Source organism: Colobus angolensis, unplaced genomic scaffold (assembly GCF_000951035.1).
Source record: "Colobus angolensis palliatus isolate OR3802 unplaced genomic scaffold, Cang.pa_1.0 Scaffold293, whole genome shotgun sequence".
NCBI lineage: Eukaryota > Metazoa > Chordata > Mammalia > Primates > Cercopithecidae > Colobus > Colobus angolensis.
Window position 1 is genome coordinate 99,941 of NW_012116188.1, and position 15,629 is coordinate 115,569.

The following is a 15,629-nucleotide window of genomic DNA, read 5'->3' on the forward strand; positions in this document are numbered from 1 at the left end:
GCTTCTCTTCTCAATAGTCCCAGCAGAATTTCCAGGTTTGATTTGCTTGGCTTCAACTTGAGTCCCGTGTCCATCCCTAAACCAGTCACTGTGGCCAATGGGATAGAAGATGCCGACTGGCTAAAGGCGGGTCTCTGGGTCTCCTCTAGAGCCACGGTGGGGGCGCAGGGAGGTGGTTTCCCCAAAGGAAAATCCAGATGCTATTACAGAAGCAGAGGAGGACACACTGGACACGCTCCACCCATGGCAGTCCACCACATCCATCGGGTCTTCCCTGCGAAATTGTCAGAGTGACATATACCATTTTCTACAAGCTGCTCCTGATAAATTCATTGCATATTCCGGTTTGCTCAATTGGTTTCAGTTTGCATGTTTTAATTTCCTACCTTAAAAAATGAGCCCTTTGCTATTTTCTACTTCAAAATAGTATTTTGGGTATTTGCATACATAGCTGTTTAACCATTTCTCAATATTCAGCCCACCCAATGTCACTGTTTAAATTATTGTATATCATAATGTAAACATATATGTATATTACACACTTGACACCATGGTATGTAAAGAGGCCTTTCGGGCACAGAGGCCCACACAGCTGGAAGTGGAGAGTGGCAGCAGGAGTCTGTTGGGAGATCACTTCGCCCCGTCTGCTCACCTCCCCGAGTCTGGTTTTCCACCCCAGAGTTGTGAGAATGTGGGGTGGTCACAGATGGTTGCGGGCCTATTTTATTTCAGATATTCTTCCAAAAAGTGGTTATTTTTCAGAGGGGGGCAGTGAGTTGAATGGAAGCTAGTCATGGAGAGACAGTAAGGGGACCGAAAGCTGTTGCACAGGGAGAAAGTTTAGTCGGAGTGAAGAGGATTACATCAAGGAGCTGTGGTCTGCAAATTCCCTAGGGGCTTGCCCGAGACAGACAAGTAGACATGGGTGTATGATTCCAAAGCGAGAATTAGGATGTGTGCATGGGTGCAGTAAGGAGAGGGAAGAGCTTCCTAACCCCCAGAGCTGTCTAGTAGAGCCCTGAGCTGCCCGGAAGTACTCCACACCCTTCCAGGCAGAGACCAAGGGGCATGACTGAGTGGGGGCGTCCGGGCGTGGCTGAGATTTGAACTCACTGGGCTTGCATCCCTCTTCCATCTCCAAGATTCTACAACTCCATATTAGGGGAGTGGCGGTGGGAGGAGGAGTTGCAAGATTTGTAACAAAATCAGGAAATACCCTGTGGAGTCCAAGACCCACAGGTCATCCAGGTGTGGTGATGTCGCAGACTGGGACGGCGGCTCTGCTTCCATCCGCAGATTGACGTCTTCCGTGGCCGAGCACAAGCGCGCAGTTAGGCCCAAGCGCCGGGTTCAGGCCTCCAAAAACCCCCTGAAAATGCTGGCGGCAAGAGAAGATCTCCTTCAGGAATACACCGAGCAGCGATTAAACGTCGCCTTCATGGAGTCAAAGCGGATGAAAGTAGAAAAGAGTGAGTATTTGAACCCCCACCCTGCTTCTGTGCTTGGGAATGGTTTCTTCTGAAGATTTACTCATTGCTTGGTTTTCTGCCTTGTGAGGGCCAATAATGGTGCTCAGAAGACCCTCATGAAGTAAAAAGGAGTAAGTTTGCACGTACATGTGCACGCTTACCTAGACTTTAAAGATTTTTCATGGAAATTCTCACAGTGTGTGTCACCTGTGCAACTGGTTAATTCAGATTATCCTGGGGTTTGGTTTTTGTTTTTGTTTTTAAGAGACGGGGGTCTCATCATGTTTCCCAGGCTCATCTCAAACTCGCTGGCCTCAAACAATCCTCCCACCTTGATCTCCCAAAGTGCTGGGATTACAGGCACGAGCCACCGTGCCTGGTTACAAATTATCCTGTTTTGTTGAGTTTTCTTTCTGGAAGTTAGAAGAGATGGATATTTCTGGGTACGGTCATTCAGCCATTTTCAGCTCTGTAGATCCTGAGCACAACCGTTCTTCATTTAATCTTATTCGAGAGCAAGTCATTTGATCTCTTACAGTAAAACACCTCCAATCACTGGGGTTTCTAATCCTAGATTTTTATATTATTAACTAACATATACGCCAGTGCTTTTCAAATTGTTCTTGGTAGGACCCTGAGCTTCTCGGAGTTGGGATGTGGGCTGGAGGGAGCCGGCTGGGGGCAATGAATGCAGGCGAGGAGATGGGCTCCAGACTCTCAGTCCCACTGTAGGCTGAGCCACACTGCTGTCATCTGCCCAATAATGTGGGGTTCCATCATCTGAAACAGTGATTTTCTTGGTTTGAGGTGATAGCATGCATAATCTTGATTTTTGGAATAATCTTGCTATAATCTTCATTTTCCCATAACACTCATAAACCTATTTCCTCATGTTTTTCTTAGAAATATAGTATTTAGATGAAGTGGTTGAGTCTTTTCGTTATAACTGGTTTACTGAGAAAGTATATTTCAGACCACGCATGGTGGCTCATGCCTGTAATCCTAGTACTTCAGGAGGCAGAGGCAGGAGGATCACTTGAGCCCAGAAGTCTGAGAGCAGCCTGAGAAACATAGAAAGACTTCATCTCTACAAAAAATAAAAAAATCAGCTAGGTGTGGTGGCACTCACCTGGGGTCCCAGCTACTCAGGAGGCTGAGGTGGGAGGATCACTTAACCCCAGGAGGTCAAGGCTAAAGTGAGCCATGATTGCACCACTGCACTCCAGGCTGGGTGACAGAGCCACACCCTTTCTCAAAAAAAAGGTGTATTTCAAAACCACAACACCATAATGAATTGACAAGTGGTGTTATATGTCTTTAAATCTAATCCCAGTGTAATAAATTTCTGAATTTCTCTCCAGCATATACATTTTTAAAAACAGTAAGTTGGAGAAATAAATGTTTGTTGGCACAGATTTTACATATGTTTCCTCTGCCTCCACTTTTGGGGACCCAGGGGTTGGATTAGTGATGACTGAGCGATCTGTAGATGTTTGCTGTTTTGCACTGAAAACCCATCTTATAATTACAGTCTTAACTCTAAGAGCAGAAGACCTCAAGATACCATCTGGCTGATCACTTTGTCTTCAGATAAAGATTAGAACCGAATCATCCCTTACAGAGTGTCTACTTTTTTGTTTTCTTTACATATAAAGGCTTTTGGTGAAAACTGTCTAATAGTCATCTGGCATCTGTACATTCGGGCATCCAAAAGTTGTTAGGATTTGTAACAGCTTTCAGTGGAATTGCAAGAAGTGAACCCAGCTCCTGGTTTTGTACTAAAGTGGCTGGTCCACATCATCACTCAGTTCTTGTCCCTCTGCACAGCGCGGTGTGACACTTGTCAATAAGCAGTTTATATTTTCAGTGCTGTATTTAATTCTTAACAAGGTGGTTAAGCACTGACTTGCACATTTAATCAAACTTGATTACGTTTTCCCTTTCAGGATTAACTTGAAAAGGCAAAGGTGTTGAGTCAGTTATGAATAATTTCTGACTGTAAATATTGTCACTGTAACTGAACCTCCTGCGTTGTCTTTCCTTATTCACCCCGCCCAGTGTCTTCCAACTCCAACTTCTCAGAAGTCACCCTGGCAGGTTTAGCCAGTAAAGAAAACTTCAGCAACGTCAGCCTGCGGAGCGTCAACCTGACGGAACAGAACTCTAACAACAGCGCTGTGCCCTACAAGAGGCTGATGCTGTTGCAGATTAAAGGTATTTCCGAGCAGCCTGGCATGGTGACTCAGGGCCCGTGGTTTCTGTCTGGTCACATAAAGATTCCTGACTGTGTAATTCATCGCCTGTGCCGGGAAGGGAACACACGCTTTTTGAGAACCTACTGTCTGTTCCTTGCTATGCAACCTCCTGTCTCTTAAGCTTCCCCCAATCCCATGACATAGGAAGTATTCTGCCCATCATGGCTTCCAGAGGCAGGAATGTGTCTGGGGTCCCAGTAGCTACTGGGTGGCAGAGCTGGATTCGAACCCAGGTTCCCCCACTCCGGAATCCCAGCTTTTGCTCCTGGTGCCCCGTGCCCCACGTGGTGGCCAAACATCCATGCAGTTACCAGAGGTGCCCTATGTCATCAGAGGGGCTCTCTGCTCCCTGCCCAGTCCTCCCCGAGTCAGTACAGAACCGGGAAGGAAGACACAGCTTGGCGAAGGAATCAAGGGAAGGTGGCTGCAGATGAAGCCCACCTGCATTCCACTCCAGTGCCCTTTGTGTCCTTAGCGAGGGAGATTCCAAAGACGAACCGGGGGCTCTGGGCCATGAGGAGGGAGACTCGGCTGCCTCCTGGCGGCTACTGTATAGATGAATCCTCAAGATGAGAATGGAGGAAATAGCCTCTCCCTCCAGGAGGGTTTCCCACGTCTTTCTGCATGACCTCTGTCCTATTGTGTGTGTTTAAAAAGACCAGTGACAAGCTCAAATAACCGATCTCTGTCCTGAGTCCTGACCCAGAGACTACACGATCAGTGTAATTGTGGAAAGCTCAAAATCAACAGATATTTAGGAGAAGGTGTTGAAAGCCACAGAAGGTGGTGGCTCCATCCTTCCTGTCGAGAGGCCCTTAGGGTTCATAGTGGAAACTCCCCAGGGGAAGATCTGACCCTTCCTGAAGGCATGGCTTCCCTTGCCTGGGCCACAGATGTAATTGGGTGCAGGAGGCGGCCAGGGGAGAGAAAGGCCTCCGGAGAAGAGTGAAGGAAGGAAAAGGAGCCTGTGCACTCATCTCCCTGGAAGGGGGAGCCCTCATTAACCCACGCACGTGACACTGATAATGGTCCTGAGAAGCGGTGACATTTGGGAAAGCACGAACCACGGAAGCAGCCGCTAGTGCCATCATGATGCCCTTTCTAATTCCCCTGCTGCCACCCTGGGCCATGGGCACTCTTATTAGCAGACAAGACTCTTTAGAAGTGAAAGTGTCTGCAGCAGAGATGCTTTCGATGTGGGGTGCGTCCTATCCCCCTTCTGTCTGGAAAGACAGTGATTGTCTGCCTTGTGTTCAGGAAGAAGACACGTGCAGACCAGGCTGGTGGAACCTCGAGCTTCGGCGCTCAACAGTGGGGACTGCTTCCTCCTGCTGTCTCCCCACTGCTGCTTCCTGTGGGTAGGAGAGTTTGCAAACGTCATAGAAAAGGCAAAGGTTGGTACCTGCAAAATAAAAATACTTTAGCTAATGTCTCCTTTACACACCGGTGGAATATTCTTCCTGGCGTCAGCCACAAAGCTTCTCAAACGCCAGGTGTTGCATTCAAGTGAGAAGGGATAGGTAGGATTTCTGTCCTGAATGTCTCTCAAACAAGCCTTCATGACGTGTTTAAATGGGGTGTTTTAGGACTGTGACCTACACCCCAGTGTTTAGGTCCTGGGTTCCTTCTTACTCCTGTGTAAAAAAGGAAGCGGCCCCCTTTAAAGTCCTTTATCCCAGGTAGCTGTGAAGTTCTGCCATAGACCTACTGAATGAGACTGTCATGGGGTAAAGCCCAAATAATGGTGTTTTTTAAAAGCATCATATGTGACCTATTGAAGATGGTGAACTGTTGCTCTAAAGAATTGATACTCCCTGGTCTTTCAGTTACATTTTCTTGAGGTCATTGAAAATATCCAGTAACCAGCATCCACCCACACCCACGGTCACAAGGCTTTCCTTGCAGGCACACACAGTTTCTCCCTCTGGTTTTGACATGGGCCACTCTGTCTAGCCAAGGGCTTTTCTACCCAGGTAATTGTGTTCCTCTCTTTTTTTAGGCCTCAGAACTTGCAACTTTAATTCAGACAAAGAGGGAACTTGGTTGTAGAGCTACTTATATTCAAACCATCGAAGAAGGAATTAATACACACACTCATGCAGCCAAAGACTTCTGGAAGCTTCTGGGTGGCCAAACCAGTTACCAATGTAAGACTTCATTGTACTTCAGAGATTGACAAGACTTGAGTCTCCTTTCTTCTCCCTTAGCTCATTCTTCTAAACCAGCTACTTTGCAATGTAAAATGTGATGCCCTTCTGTTGTTCTTATCCCCAAGCTGCTGGAGACCCAAAAGAAGATGAACTCTATGAAGCAGCCATAATAGAAACTAACTGCATTTACCGTCTCATGGACGACAAACTTGTTCCTGATGACGACTACTGGGGGAAAATTCCAAAGTGCTCCCTTCTGCAACCTAAAGAGGTACAGTCCGTGGGCTCTGCCCTTCAATGAGAAAGCACATTGAAAGCACTCAGCACAGGCTGCCCAATAAATTAGACAGTAAGTTCCCAATAAAGGTTAGCCAGTGTCAGTACCCATTGTAGAACATTTACAGCTTTTTAAAGGATATTTGTGATTTCAAACCATTACTGGTATCTTAAATGCTAATATGGAATCCAGAATATCATTTAGAGGTGGCATGGATCATTGAAGGCTTTTATGTCTTAGGCAAAATACAAATGTTACTTAGCCCTATCTTTTGCATTTTGCATAAACATTATAATAAAACATTTTTAAGTCCTTAAGTTTGAGGAACACTAGATGCACGTATATATAATTTATGGATTTCCCAATTAATGTGCTGTTTTTGTCCTGTCACAGTAGTAAATATTTATTAATTACATACATTTCCAGTACCATTAAGCATGCTAAGTGTTGAGAAAGTGGAAGACACACAGGCCCTTAAGTTTTATTGGGTGGAAGAGTATTAGAAGGAATGTAATCTGGAGCAAGGTTGACTGTGTGATATGTATGGGCATTTACATGAGGGAAAAGTCACAGAAAAAGAAATTTTCAGGAATAATTTTATATAGAAAGTGAAATTGAGCCCACTTTAGAGTTAAGCAAAATTTGAATTGCTGGAAGTGAAGGGAGAAATCATTCTAGGAGAAAGAATAAAATGAACCATGAAAATAAGAAATAGCATTACATTCATGTATTCATTCGGCAAACACTTCGTAATCAACCCTTCCTGTGCGTATTGTTATGATCTGATCCTTGCCCTTAAGGATTTTGGAATTGTGTACAGGAGGGAAGACACCATTGGACCATGAGTGCCTGGCGTATATGAAGTGGCCTCTGTGTATATATTAATGAATGAGCACATGAGAGGGGGAGGAACAGGGAAGAGAGGGAGGAAGTCGACCGGACGATGTACCTAAAGAACTCTTGTGAATCACAAGTTGTTAGCAGTTTGAGAGTTCAGAGGAGAGAACATTATCTTGGCCACTTAGGACACTGGGAGGAGGAATCATGCCCCAAGGGTAGAGGCTGGCTTGGCGGGGCAGTGCCAGCTGAGATCTCCTGGCTTTTTTGTGTCTGCATTGGTCGCCCCATTGGGATTTCTGTCTTCCTCCGTTTGAGTCGTTGTCAACAGTGACCCTGTTGCCCCTGATTCAACTGTTGCACGTTCTTGAAGTTAACAAATTCTTTTGTGCCATTTCTCCCAGGTACTGGTGTTTGATTTTGGTAGTGAAGTTTACGTATGGCATGGGAAAGAAGTCACATTAGCACAACGAAAAATAGCATTTCAGCTGGCAAAGCACTTATGGAATGGAACCTTTGACTATGAGAACTGTGACATCAATCCCCTGGATCCTGGAGAATGCAATCCGCTTATCCCCAGGTACTCCTGCTGCCGCCTGGGGACGGCTCCCCGAGCGAGCTGATTCCCTTCGATCCCTCCGTTCTCACCACAGTCCTCTACTCTCGCTCTTTATAGGGTTCAGTTTTCATAAACGGTTATATGCAGCGGACTGTGAATATTCACAAAAGGAGCAGTTCTTTAACTTTTATCTAACTATTGTGGAAATATGGATGCTGTAGTCTTCTGGAAGAGGTTTGTTACAGTTGATTTCTTGAAGTGAGCAAGAAAAGCTGCAAGTTCCCCTGCGGCGTCCCAGGTGCTGCTGTGGCAGACGAACAGCAATTGTTGAAACAAATACATGCAGATCTGGAATTCCCGGGTCTGGAATTCAGCCATTGATCTGAAAGTGCAAAAGCAACATGCCTCCTTCTACTTTCATACCTTCCCAGCATCACCCTCAAATTCCAGGATTTATTTGGCAGCAGATGATGTTTATGTCTTTATACCTTTGGGAAGGGAAGAGGGGGAGAAGATGGTATTAAAATAATGATTGCAATTTTAATATTCCCTGCATGTACTGGACTCTTTAACGTCATTTTGGCAATTCAATAGAATATGTGCAGACTCTAAAATTAGGATTATGAAAAAAAGAATTCCTACATTAAAAGATTGTTGTTTTTTCAACTATCAGACCAAAAAAAATAGGCTTTTTAACTATGTGTGCCATTACAATAGATTAGAAACCAATGAACCATGAAACAGCATAGAATATTGGGCATCACACAGTACATTTTAATGTCTTTCATTGAACTGGTCTATGAATTTCAACTTTCCTGCCTAATTTCCTGCTGTAAAATCCAATTATTGATTTTCTTATTAATTAATGATTGTAGAAACCATTAAAAGGTATGGCAGTGCGATAAGAAGTTTTCAAGTCCCTTTTAAGCAAATGCACTAATGTTTAACATCAGTACGGTGACAACCGTTGTTTTAAGGACTGGAACTACAGCTCAAAAGATTTTATTTAGTATACCAAAGGAAAAAAACCAGGCTAAAGCATAAAATCTATGTGATGGCCAACTGTATTTAATAATGGCATAATCACAGATCTGGAAGTAGATGACGGAGCTCCTAACCCACTGGTTTTCAACATCTCTGAGACGGAATCACCTGAGGGGCCTTTAAAAAGATGCGTTTGCTCAACCCAGCCCCAGAGATGTATTTTCGATTCATGTGAGTTAGAACTTATGTGTCAATGTGTCTTAAAAGCTCCCAGGGATTTTAAGATGCAGCCAGGATTACACACCCATCCCTTCTTAGCAAATGAGGCTGAAACCACTGAGCCCAGTTCCAGCTGTAAGTCAGGGAAGGGGGTAGAGAAACACACCTGGCTCCTGGCCCAGGTTCATCCCCCTCACCCTGCAATCTGCCACGTGACTTGCTCACAACGCTTCAAAACATAAGCGACAGATTCTAAAGCAGAAGCCAAGAGCCCTTTCAGTCATCGTCTTAGCAAGCCTGCAGAGTAGGACTGACATAAGAGACAGTCATTCAGATATTTTCTGATAAAGACCACAGCCTTTCAAGACCGCCGTGCGTTTTCCATAGGTGCTTATGTTTGGTTCCTAAAGTCCCACAAAAGCACGAGGTGGAAGTGTCCGTGTTCTATGATTTATCCGGCAGCTTTCTTTGAATCAGGCAGCCTTTTTGATGTGCCTCAGCTGTGACATCAGCAGGTGTGGTCTTGACCAAGCAGGAAGCCACTGAGGCAGTAGCACAGCAGGGCATGAGCAGCAGGGCGGGTTGCTCTAAGGGGTGGCTGCATCCCGGGCCAGATTCACAACTGCAGATGGATGTGGAGGGATAAGAGATCGTGCATATTATTCCAGGGCTACGCCCTCCGCAGCATATCTTCTCAGCTCTACCTTTATCTAAAATACCTGTGTTCTTGGGGACAGTGTAAATTCTGAAATCTTACAGCCACACAAGATCTCCAGGTGGGGCTGTGCCGTTTTATTTCCTATCTCTCTCTGCTGTCCACGTCTGCTGCCCTGGCCAGTGGCTTAGAAATAAGTGCACAAAAAGGCACTTCATGATCTATGAAAGTGTGTTCATTTTAGTGACGGGAGAATCTCCGTACTCTGGAGAGCTTTGCTGTAACACGACATAAAATAGTAGAGAATTGAGGGAGGAGCTAGGTAGCTTCCCTACGTCTATTAATTAATTGGAAGGGAAACTTGGTGAGTGTCTGCAGGTGACTGGGCGGCTAAAGTAGACAAGTGAGGTTTCCCCGTGGCTTCTGCCTTTGCCAAAATCCCCACCCAGCGTGCCACCCCAGGGCATCCCAAAGACAAGAATTTGCTAGAATGTGGCCCACGCCTGTAGTCCCAGCACTTTGGAAGACTGAGAAGGAAGGATCACTTAAGGCCAGGAGTTCAAGACCAGCCTGGGCAACATACCGAGACTCCTGTCTCATATAAAAAAAAAAAAAAAAAATCAGCCAAACATGGTGGCACACACCTGCAGTTCCAGCTGTTTGCAAATCTGAAGCAGGAGGATCACTGCAGCCCAGGAGTTCGAGGCTGCAGGGAGCTATGATTGTGCAATTGCACTTCAGCCTGGGCAACAGAGCAAGACCCTATCTCTAAAAAAAAAAAAAAAAAAGAATTTGCTAGAATGTAAGAGAAGTCTAGTCCTGATATGGTTCATGTCACATTCAAGCATATTTAAGACTCTGTGGACACAAAGCTTTGCAAGACTTAAGACGAAAATAACAAAATGTCATTGTTTGGTAAAACGCAGGAAAATAAACCATTTGTTTTATATATACTTAAGTACTTTGAGGGTTTTTCCAGTAGCCGCATGTGTTTTAGATTCCTTTGTTTAAGCTTGGCTTAATCTTGGTTCCTTTCCTGTCTGTTCTCCCAACCCCCACCCCGACCCTGCAGAAAAGGACAGGGGCGGCCCGACTGGGCGATATTTGGGAGACTTACTGAACACAATGAGACGATTTTGTTCAAAGAGAAGTTTCTGGATTGGACGGAACTGAAGAGACCGAATGAGAAGAACCCCGGGGAACTTGCCCAGCACAAGGTATTCCAGTGACCAAGTCTCAAACCTCAGGGCTTGGTTCGGGTCCCAACAAACGTGGCCTTGATGTAAAATGATCAAATCAGGATAGTTTGTATGGCCGTCACCTCAGATGTATCATTTCTTTGTGGTGAGAACATTCAGATCTTCTCTTCTAGCTCTTTTGAAATATGCAATACAGTATTGGAAAACAGTCACCCCACTGTGCAGGAGAAACCAGAGCTCATTCCTCCTTTCTGGTTGTCATTTTGTACCCAGTGGCCAACATCTCCCTATCCTCCCTCTCCCGTCTCCTTCCCACACCCCCTTCCCCGTAAAACAGATGCATGTATCAACACATCAAATCATACTCTAATAATGTGTCAACTAAAATACTTTTTTAATTAAATAAAAAAAAATCATGGGCACACACACACCCTTAAAGCTAGGAAGCCTTCCCAGGATTCACTGGTAGAACAGCAGACAGGCCTCCAATTCTAATCTGACTCTGGGAGGTGAAGAGTCTGGTTTGCACCTGTTCTCGGGCATCCATGCGCTGTTGTGGCAATGGGTGTTCAGACCTCCCAGAGTGTTTCTGGAAATGCAGCCTTTCCCTGACGGCACTTAAACACCCTGGGACAGAGTATGGAAGCTGTATTTTTATGCTGTCCCATGAACAGCTGAAGCAGCGTTGAGTGTGACAAGGAGTGGCTGCGGAAACAGGCAACTGAACCGATGTCTTCATGTTCCCCTATAGGAAGATTCCAGGGCTGACGTCAAGCCGTACGATGTGACACGGATGGTGTCCATGCCCCAGACGACAGCAGGCACCATCCTGGACGGGGTGAACGTCGGCCGTGGCTATGGCCTGGTGGAAGGACATGACAGGAGGCAGTTTGAGATCACCAGCGTCTCCGTGGATGTCTGGCACATCCTAGAATTCGACTATAGCAGACTCCCCAGACAGAGCATCGGGCAGTTCCATGAGGGGGATGCCTATGTGGTCAAGTGGAAGTTCATGGTGAGCACAGCAGGTTAGTGAGCGCTTATGGTTTTTTTCAGCTGAAAGAGGCTGGTCTGGCAGCCCTGCAGGAGCCAGCTTCTCCAATGAGTCCTGTTGTGCTCCCCGCTGGGTATGTGCAGTGGGGCACTGCAGTCATGTGCCTTTGAAAGCCACCTAGTAAACCACAGAGATGAAAAGAAGTAAGGCCGAATTCCTAACAACCTAGCATTGCCGAGGCCGCTGGTGTTCACCTGTAGAAATTGAACTTGCACGTCAAGTCTTCTCGGCTCCCTCTCTCCCTCCCCTGCCCCTGTCCCCAGAGCTTTTCTGGGAAAGAGATGATTGACCTCTCAATGATATTGCCCATGTGGCTGTGTGCTGCTTCAATTAAAGATGTTAAGTACAGCATATCTTCGTGATTTTAAGCTGGAACCAAATGGGCTGTAACATTATAGTCAATACACGCACGGAAGATTGATTTGAAAAGTGAAAGAGGCTGTTTCTCCCGAGACTAAGAGCACGTGTGGTGCTTTGTGAGTCTGGTGTAGTAAATGCAGAATCTAAACTCTCCTTGGTTCCTGTTGGTGACAGATCCCATTGCAAAACACTCGCCTGGATGCTTGGCGCTGGGGAAAGGGGGGGCCCGGTGAACTCTGGAGAAATCACCCCTTTCCTTGCCAAGGAGGAGCCTTTCCCACAGTGCTCCTCACCCCTTCCCTTTTAGGAGAGCATACAGGTCACCGTTCCGTGACTTCAACTCAGAAGAGAGATTTTTCACCTCTTTACAGCCCCCTTGCTGTGCAGGTGCACCTGCCCCCGGGGCCACAGGAAGCATAGGCAGCTGTTTGCTGATCAGAAAACTGCAGGCTTGGAACCACGTGATTTCTTTCCTGATTTATCCAAGATGTATCTTATTCATCAGCCAACATTTCCTGAGCACCTACTCTATGGAAGACACTTTGTAGGGACCAAGTAGATATTCCAGACCCTGTCTCCAAGACACATGTGGTATCAATGACATAAAGCAAGTGCAGGAACAGCCAACAGGTGGGCCTCGCTGAGTACATGGCCGATGGGGTTGTGTGCTGTGCAGAGCCAGGCTGTGGCCCAGAGGTCCCCTCGCCCCCTGGGGCATGATGCTGGGGGCTTTACCCTGTCTCTGAGTGCCTACCAGGCTCCGTGAGACTTGTTCTGTTGTGGTGCTAATTTCTCAGATGAGGACCAGGACAGTAAGATCAAGGAACCTGCCTGAAGCCACACAGCTAGTAGGCAGCAGAGCTGGACACTCACGTCCAGGCCTGCCTCTTTTCAAACCCAACTGTGCTTTTAACCCGCTCTGCGGGCAAGGAGTCAGAATGGGGCTCCACACAGGATGTGGGGAGCCCTTAGTCTGGCTACAAGGAGGGGCCAAAGATCCCAGTCACCAGACCGTGGAGCAGGTCAGGGTTGAACCAGCACAAGGCAACTTGAGGCTAGGCTGCTGAACACACCAAACTTCAGGAGCTTCTTAAACAGCAGGAATGGGCGCTTCCAGGGCCCAGGCAGCTCCAGCCTCTTCTTCCAGGGAGTAGTGGGGTGTCAGACAAGGAACCCCAATGGGAGGGACATTTCTTTCTGTCTTTTCATTCTTTTTTTTTTCTTTTTTTTTTTTTTTTTTGAGGCAGGGTTTCACTCTGTCTTCCAAGCTGGAGTGCAATGGCAGAATCTCGGCTCACTGCAGCCTCAACCTCCCAGGCTCAAGCCATCCTCATGCCTCAGCCTCCCAAGTAGCGGGGACTACAGGCACGTACCACCATATCAGGCTAATTTTTTATTTTTTGTAGAGATGGGGTCTCACTATGTTGCCCAGGCTGGTCTCAAACTCCTGGGCTCAAACCATCCTCCACTTCAGCCTCCCAAAGGGAGTGGCATTTCTCATCTGCTTAATTTCTTATGAGCAAGCAATTGGAACTGCTCCTTTCCTTTTTCATAAGGAGCCGTGTCCCTTGAGGGAAGGCCACAGGCACTGGGGCCCTACAGCCTGGGATTCAGAATCTCAGGCCCTCACTTACCAGCTGTGTGGGCTGGGTAAAGTTACCCTGTCTGAGCCTTGGTTTTCTCACCTGGAAAATAGGGATTATAGTACTCAGCTCACAGGACTTTATAATCAGGTGTATATGACGTTTAGCAGGTGCCTGGCCTGTGTTCACATTGTAGGTGCAGGAAATACTCATCACTGACATGTCAGCAGGAACAGCATAATTACTGTTTTTAACTTGAGGATGAGATAACATGGATCTCCCCAAAATAATAATTTCCGAAGAGTCACTGTCGTGGATTTCCGCTCTTGCTCTCGTGCAGAGGTGGCATGTACAGTGATCATCTCTGATGCTGGTTACCAAAGACGACAATAATAGGGAATTGAGTGTGTTTCGGGGCAGGCAGATCTCTTCACCTTTGGAGTAATGGAACTGGGAGCTTTAAAGAACAAATTAAGGCACTTGGAGTGTCCGTTCCTAAAATGCAAAAAGGGAAATCGTGTTGTATAAAACCAGACATAGTTTAATTTAGCCATTTTCTTGCTTTAGCTGTTAGTTATGAGGGGGAAAGAAGAGTAATAGTGAGTGAATGAATGAGTAAACCTGTTAAAGTGAATTAGTTAAAAATAAAGCAAAGAGTTCAAAGACTTTCAGGGACTATTGACTTAGAGGCCCCTAGGAAATACGATTTGACCCAGGTGATTCCTTTCTACATTTCTTCCCAATAAACACAATGGACATCTCCCAACCAGCTCCAACAACATCTTTTCCAGCTGACTTACAACTTAGAAGAAGTCCAGCTTTAGAGAATTAAGTTAAAGCAGGGAGCGTTCAGATTCCAGACCATCCCTCCAGCAGCAGAAGCACAGCCCAATGGCACTTGCAGTCACTCTGTAGCCAACGCAAAAGCTCTGGCCCCTTGGTGACACTCGTCCGGCTCCTCTATCACTTGTGCCCACAAGAGCCACACCTGCAAACAGGACTGACTCAGAGCTCAGGGAGCACTATCTGGGAGAGGGTCAGCACACCTGCAAACAGGACCGAGTCAGAGCTCAGGCAGCACTTCTGGGAGAGGGTGAGCAAAAAGCAGCAGCTGCACAGGTGGTACAGCCTCCGCCTGGCCGATGCTGGCCGGCCTGCTGGGGTCAGTGTCCTGGTCAGCGCCTGCAGGGTAGGGTTGCTCGCACTCCAGCAGGGTCAGGGGACAGCTGCTTGAGGGATGCCGAGCCAGGCTCCTCCAGGGCGCGATAGGGGTTTAATTTCTATAAATAGGTGGGTCTGGGGCAAGAATACTTAACCATGAAGTCTTCATGTTTGTGTTTTCTGTTACTCCTAAATAGAACTACTAGAACCAAACTTATTCTTGAAAGTGCCTTGATGGCATAACATGTCCACACTTTAAATTAGGTAACTAATCAAGGTTGTAAAGAGAATAGCTGGCAGGGCATGGTGGCTCACATCTGTAATCCCAGCACTTTGGGAGGCTGAGGAGGGCAAATCACAAGGTCAGGAGTTCGAGACCATCCTGGCCAACATGGTGAAACCCCCGTCTCTACTAAAAATACAAAACAATAGCTGGACATAGTGGCGGGCACCTGTCATCCCAGCTACTCAGGAGGCTGAGGCAGGAGAATTGCTTGAACCCAGGAGGCAGAGGTTGCAGTGAGCCGAGATCATGCCAGACGGCACTCCAGCCCAGGCGACAGGGTGAGACCCTGTCTCAAAAAAAAAAAAAAAAGAATAGCCCAGAAGTTCTTACCACTAAAAATTTAATCTTTACATTGCCAAAATTAAAAATGAATACACATATGAAAAATTAAGTTGCGTATAGGACTAAATTTGGATATGTGCAGGAAAACTGTAACAAAACTAGTGAGATGTTTGCTTCATAAAATATCTTTAAAGAAAGAAAATTCTAGACTCACACTTGTAATCTCAGAGTTTTGGGAAGCTGAGGTTGGAAAATCACTTAACATTGTTTGAGACTAACTGGGGCAACATAGTGAGAGA

General features: G+C 46.3%; 1 protein-coding gene and 1 long non-coding RNA gene across 3 annotated transcripts in view; one reads left to right on the plus strand and one right to left on the minus strand.

The window, feature by feature from the left end:
* Window positions 1–15,629, plus strand: part of SVIL (supervillin) — a 112,866-nt gene that overhangs the window by 79,237 nt on the left and 18,000 nt on the right. For both annotated transcript variants that reach the window (XM_011949210.1, XM_011949211.1), the window contains 8 exons: window positions 1,297–1,469; window positions 3,528–3,683; window positions 4,982–5,118; window positions 5,724–5,871; window positions 6,000–6,145; window positions 7,393–7,568; window positions 10,478–10,622; window positions 11,356–11,632. In XM_011949210.1, coding sequence (XP_011804600.1) covers window positions 1,297–1,469; window positions 3,528–3,683; window positions 4,982–5,118; window positions 5,724–5,871; window positions 6,000–6,145; window positions 7,393–7,568; window positions 10,478–10,622; window positions 11,356–11,632 — 1,358 coding nt within the window. The remainder of the gene's footprint in view (window positions 1–1,296; window positions 1,470–3,527; window positions 3,684–4,981; window positions 5,119–5,723; window positions 5,872–5,999; window positions 6,146–7,392; window positions 7,569–10,477; window positions 10,623–11,355; window positions 11,633–15,629) is intronic.
* On the minus strand, window positions 3,937–10,595 carry LOC105516864. Its single transcript, XR_001002562.1, has 3 exons — window positions 10,368–10,595; window positions 7,971–8,035; window positions 3,937–5,126 (listed from the first exon to the last, which is right to left on the minus strand). It is a non-coding gene; the product is annotated as an uncharacterized LOC105516864 (long non-coding RNA).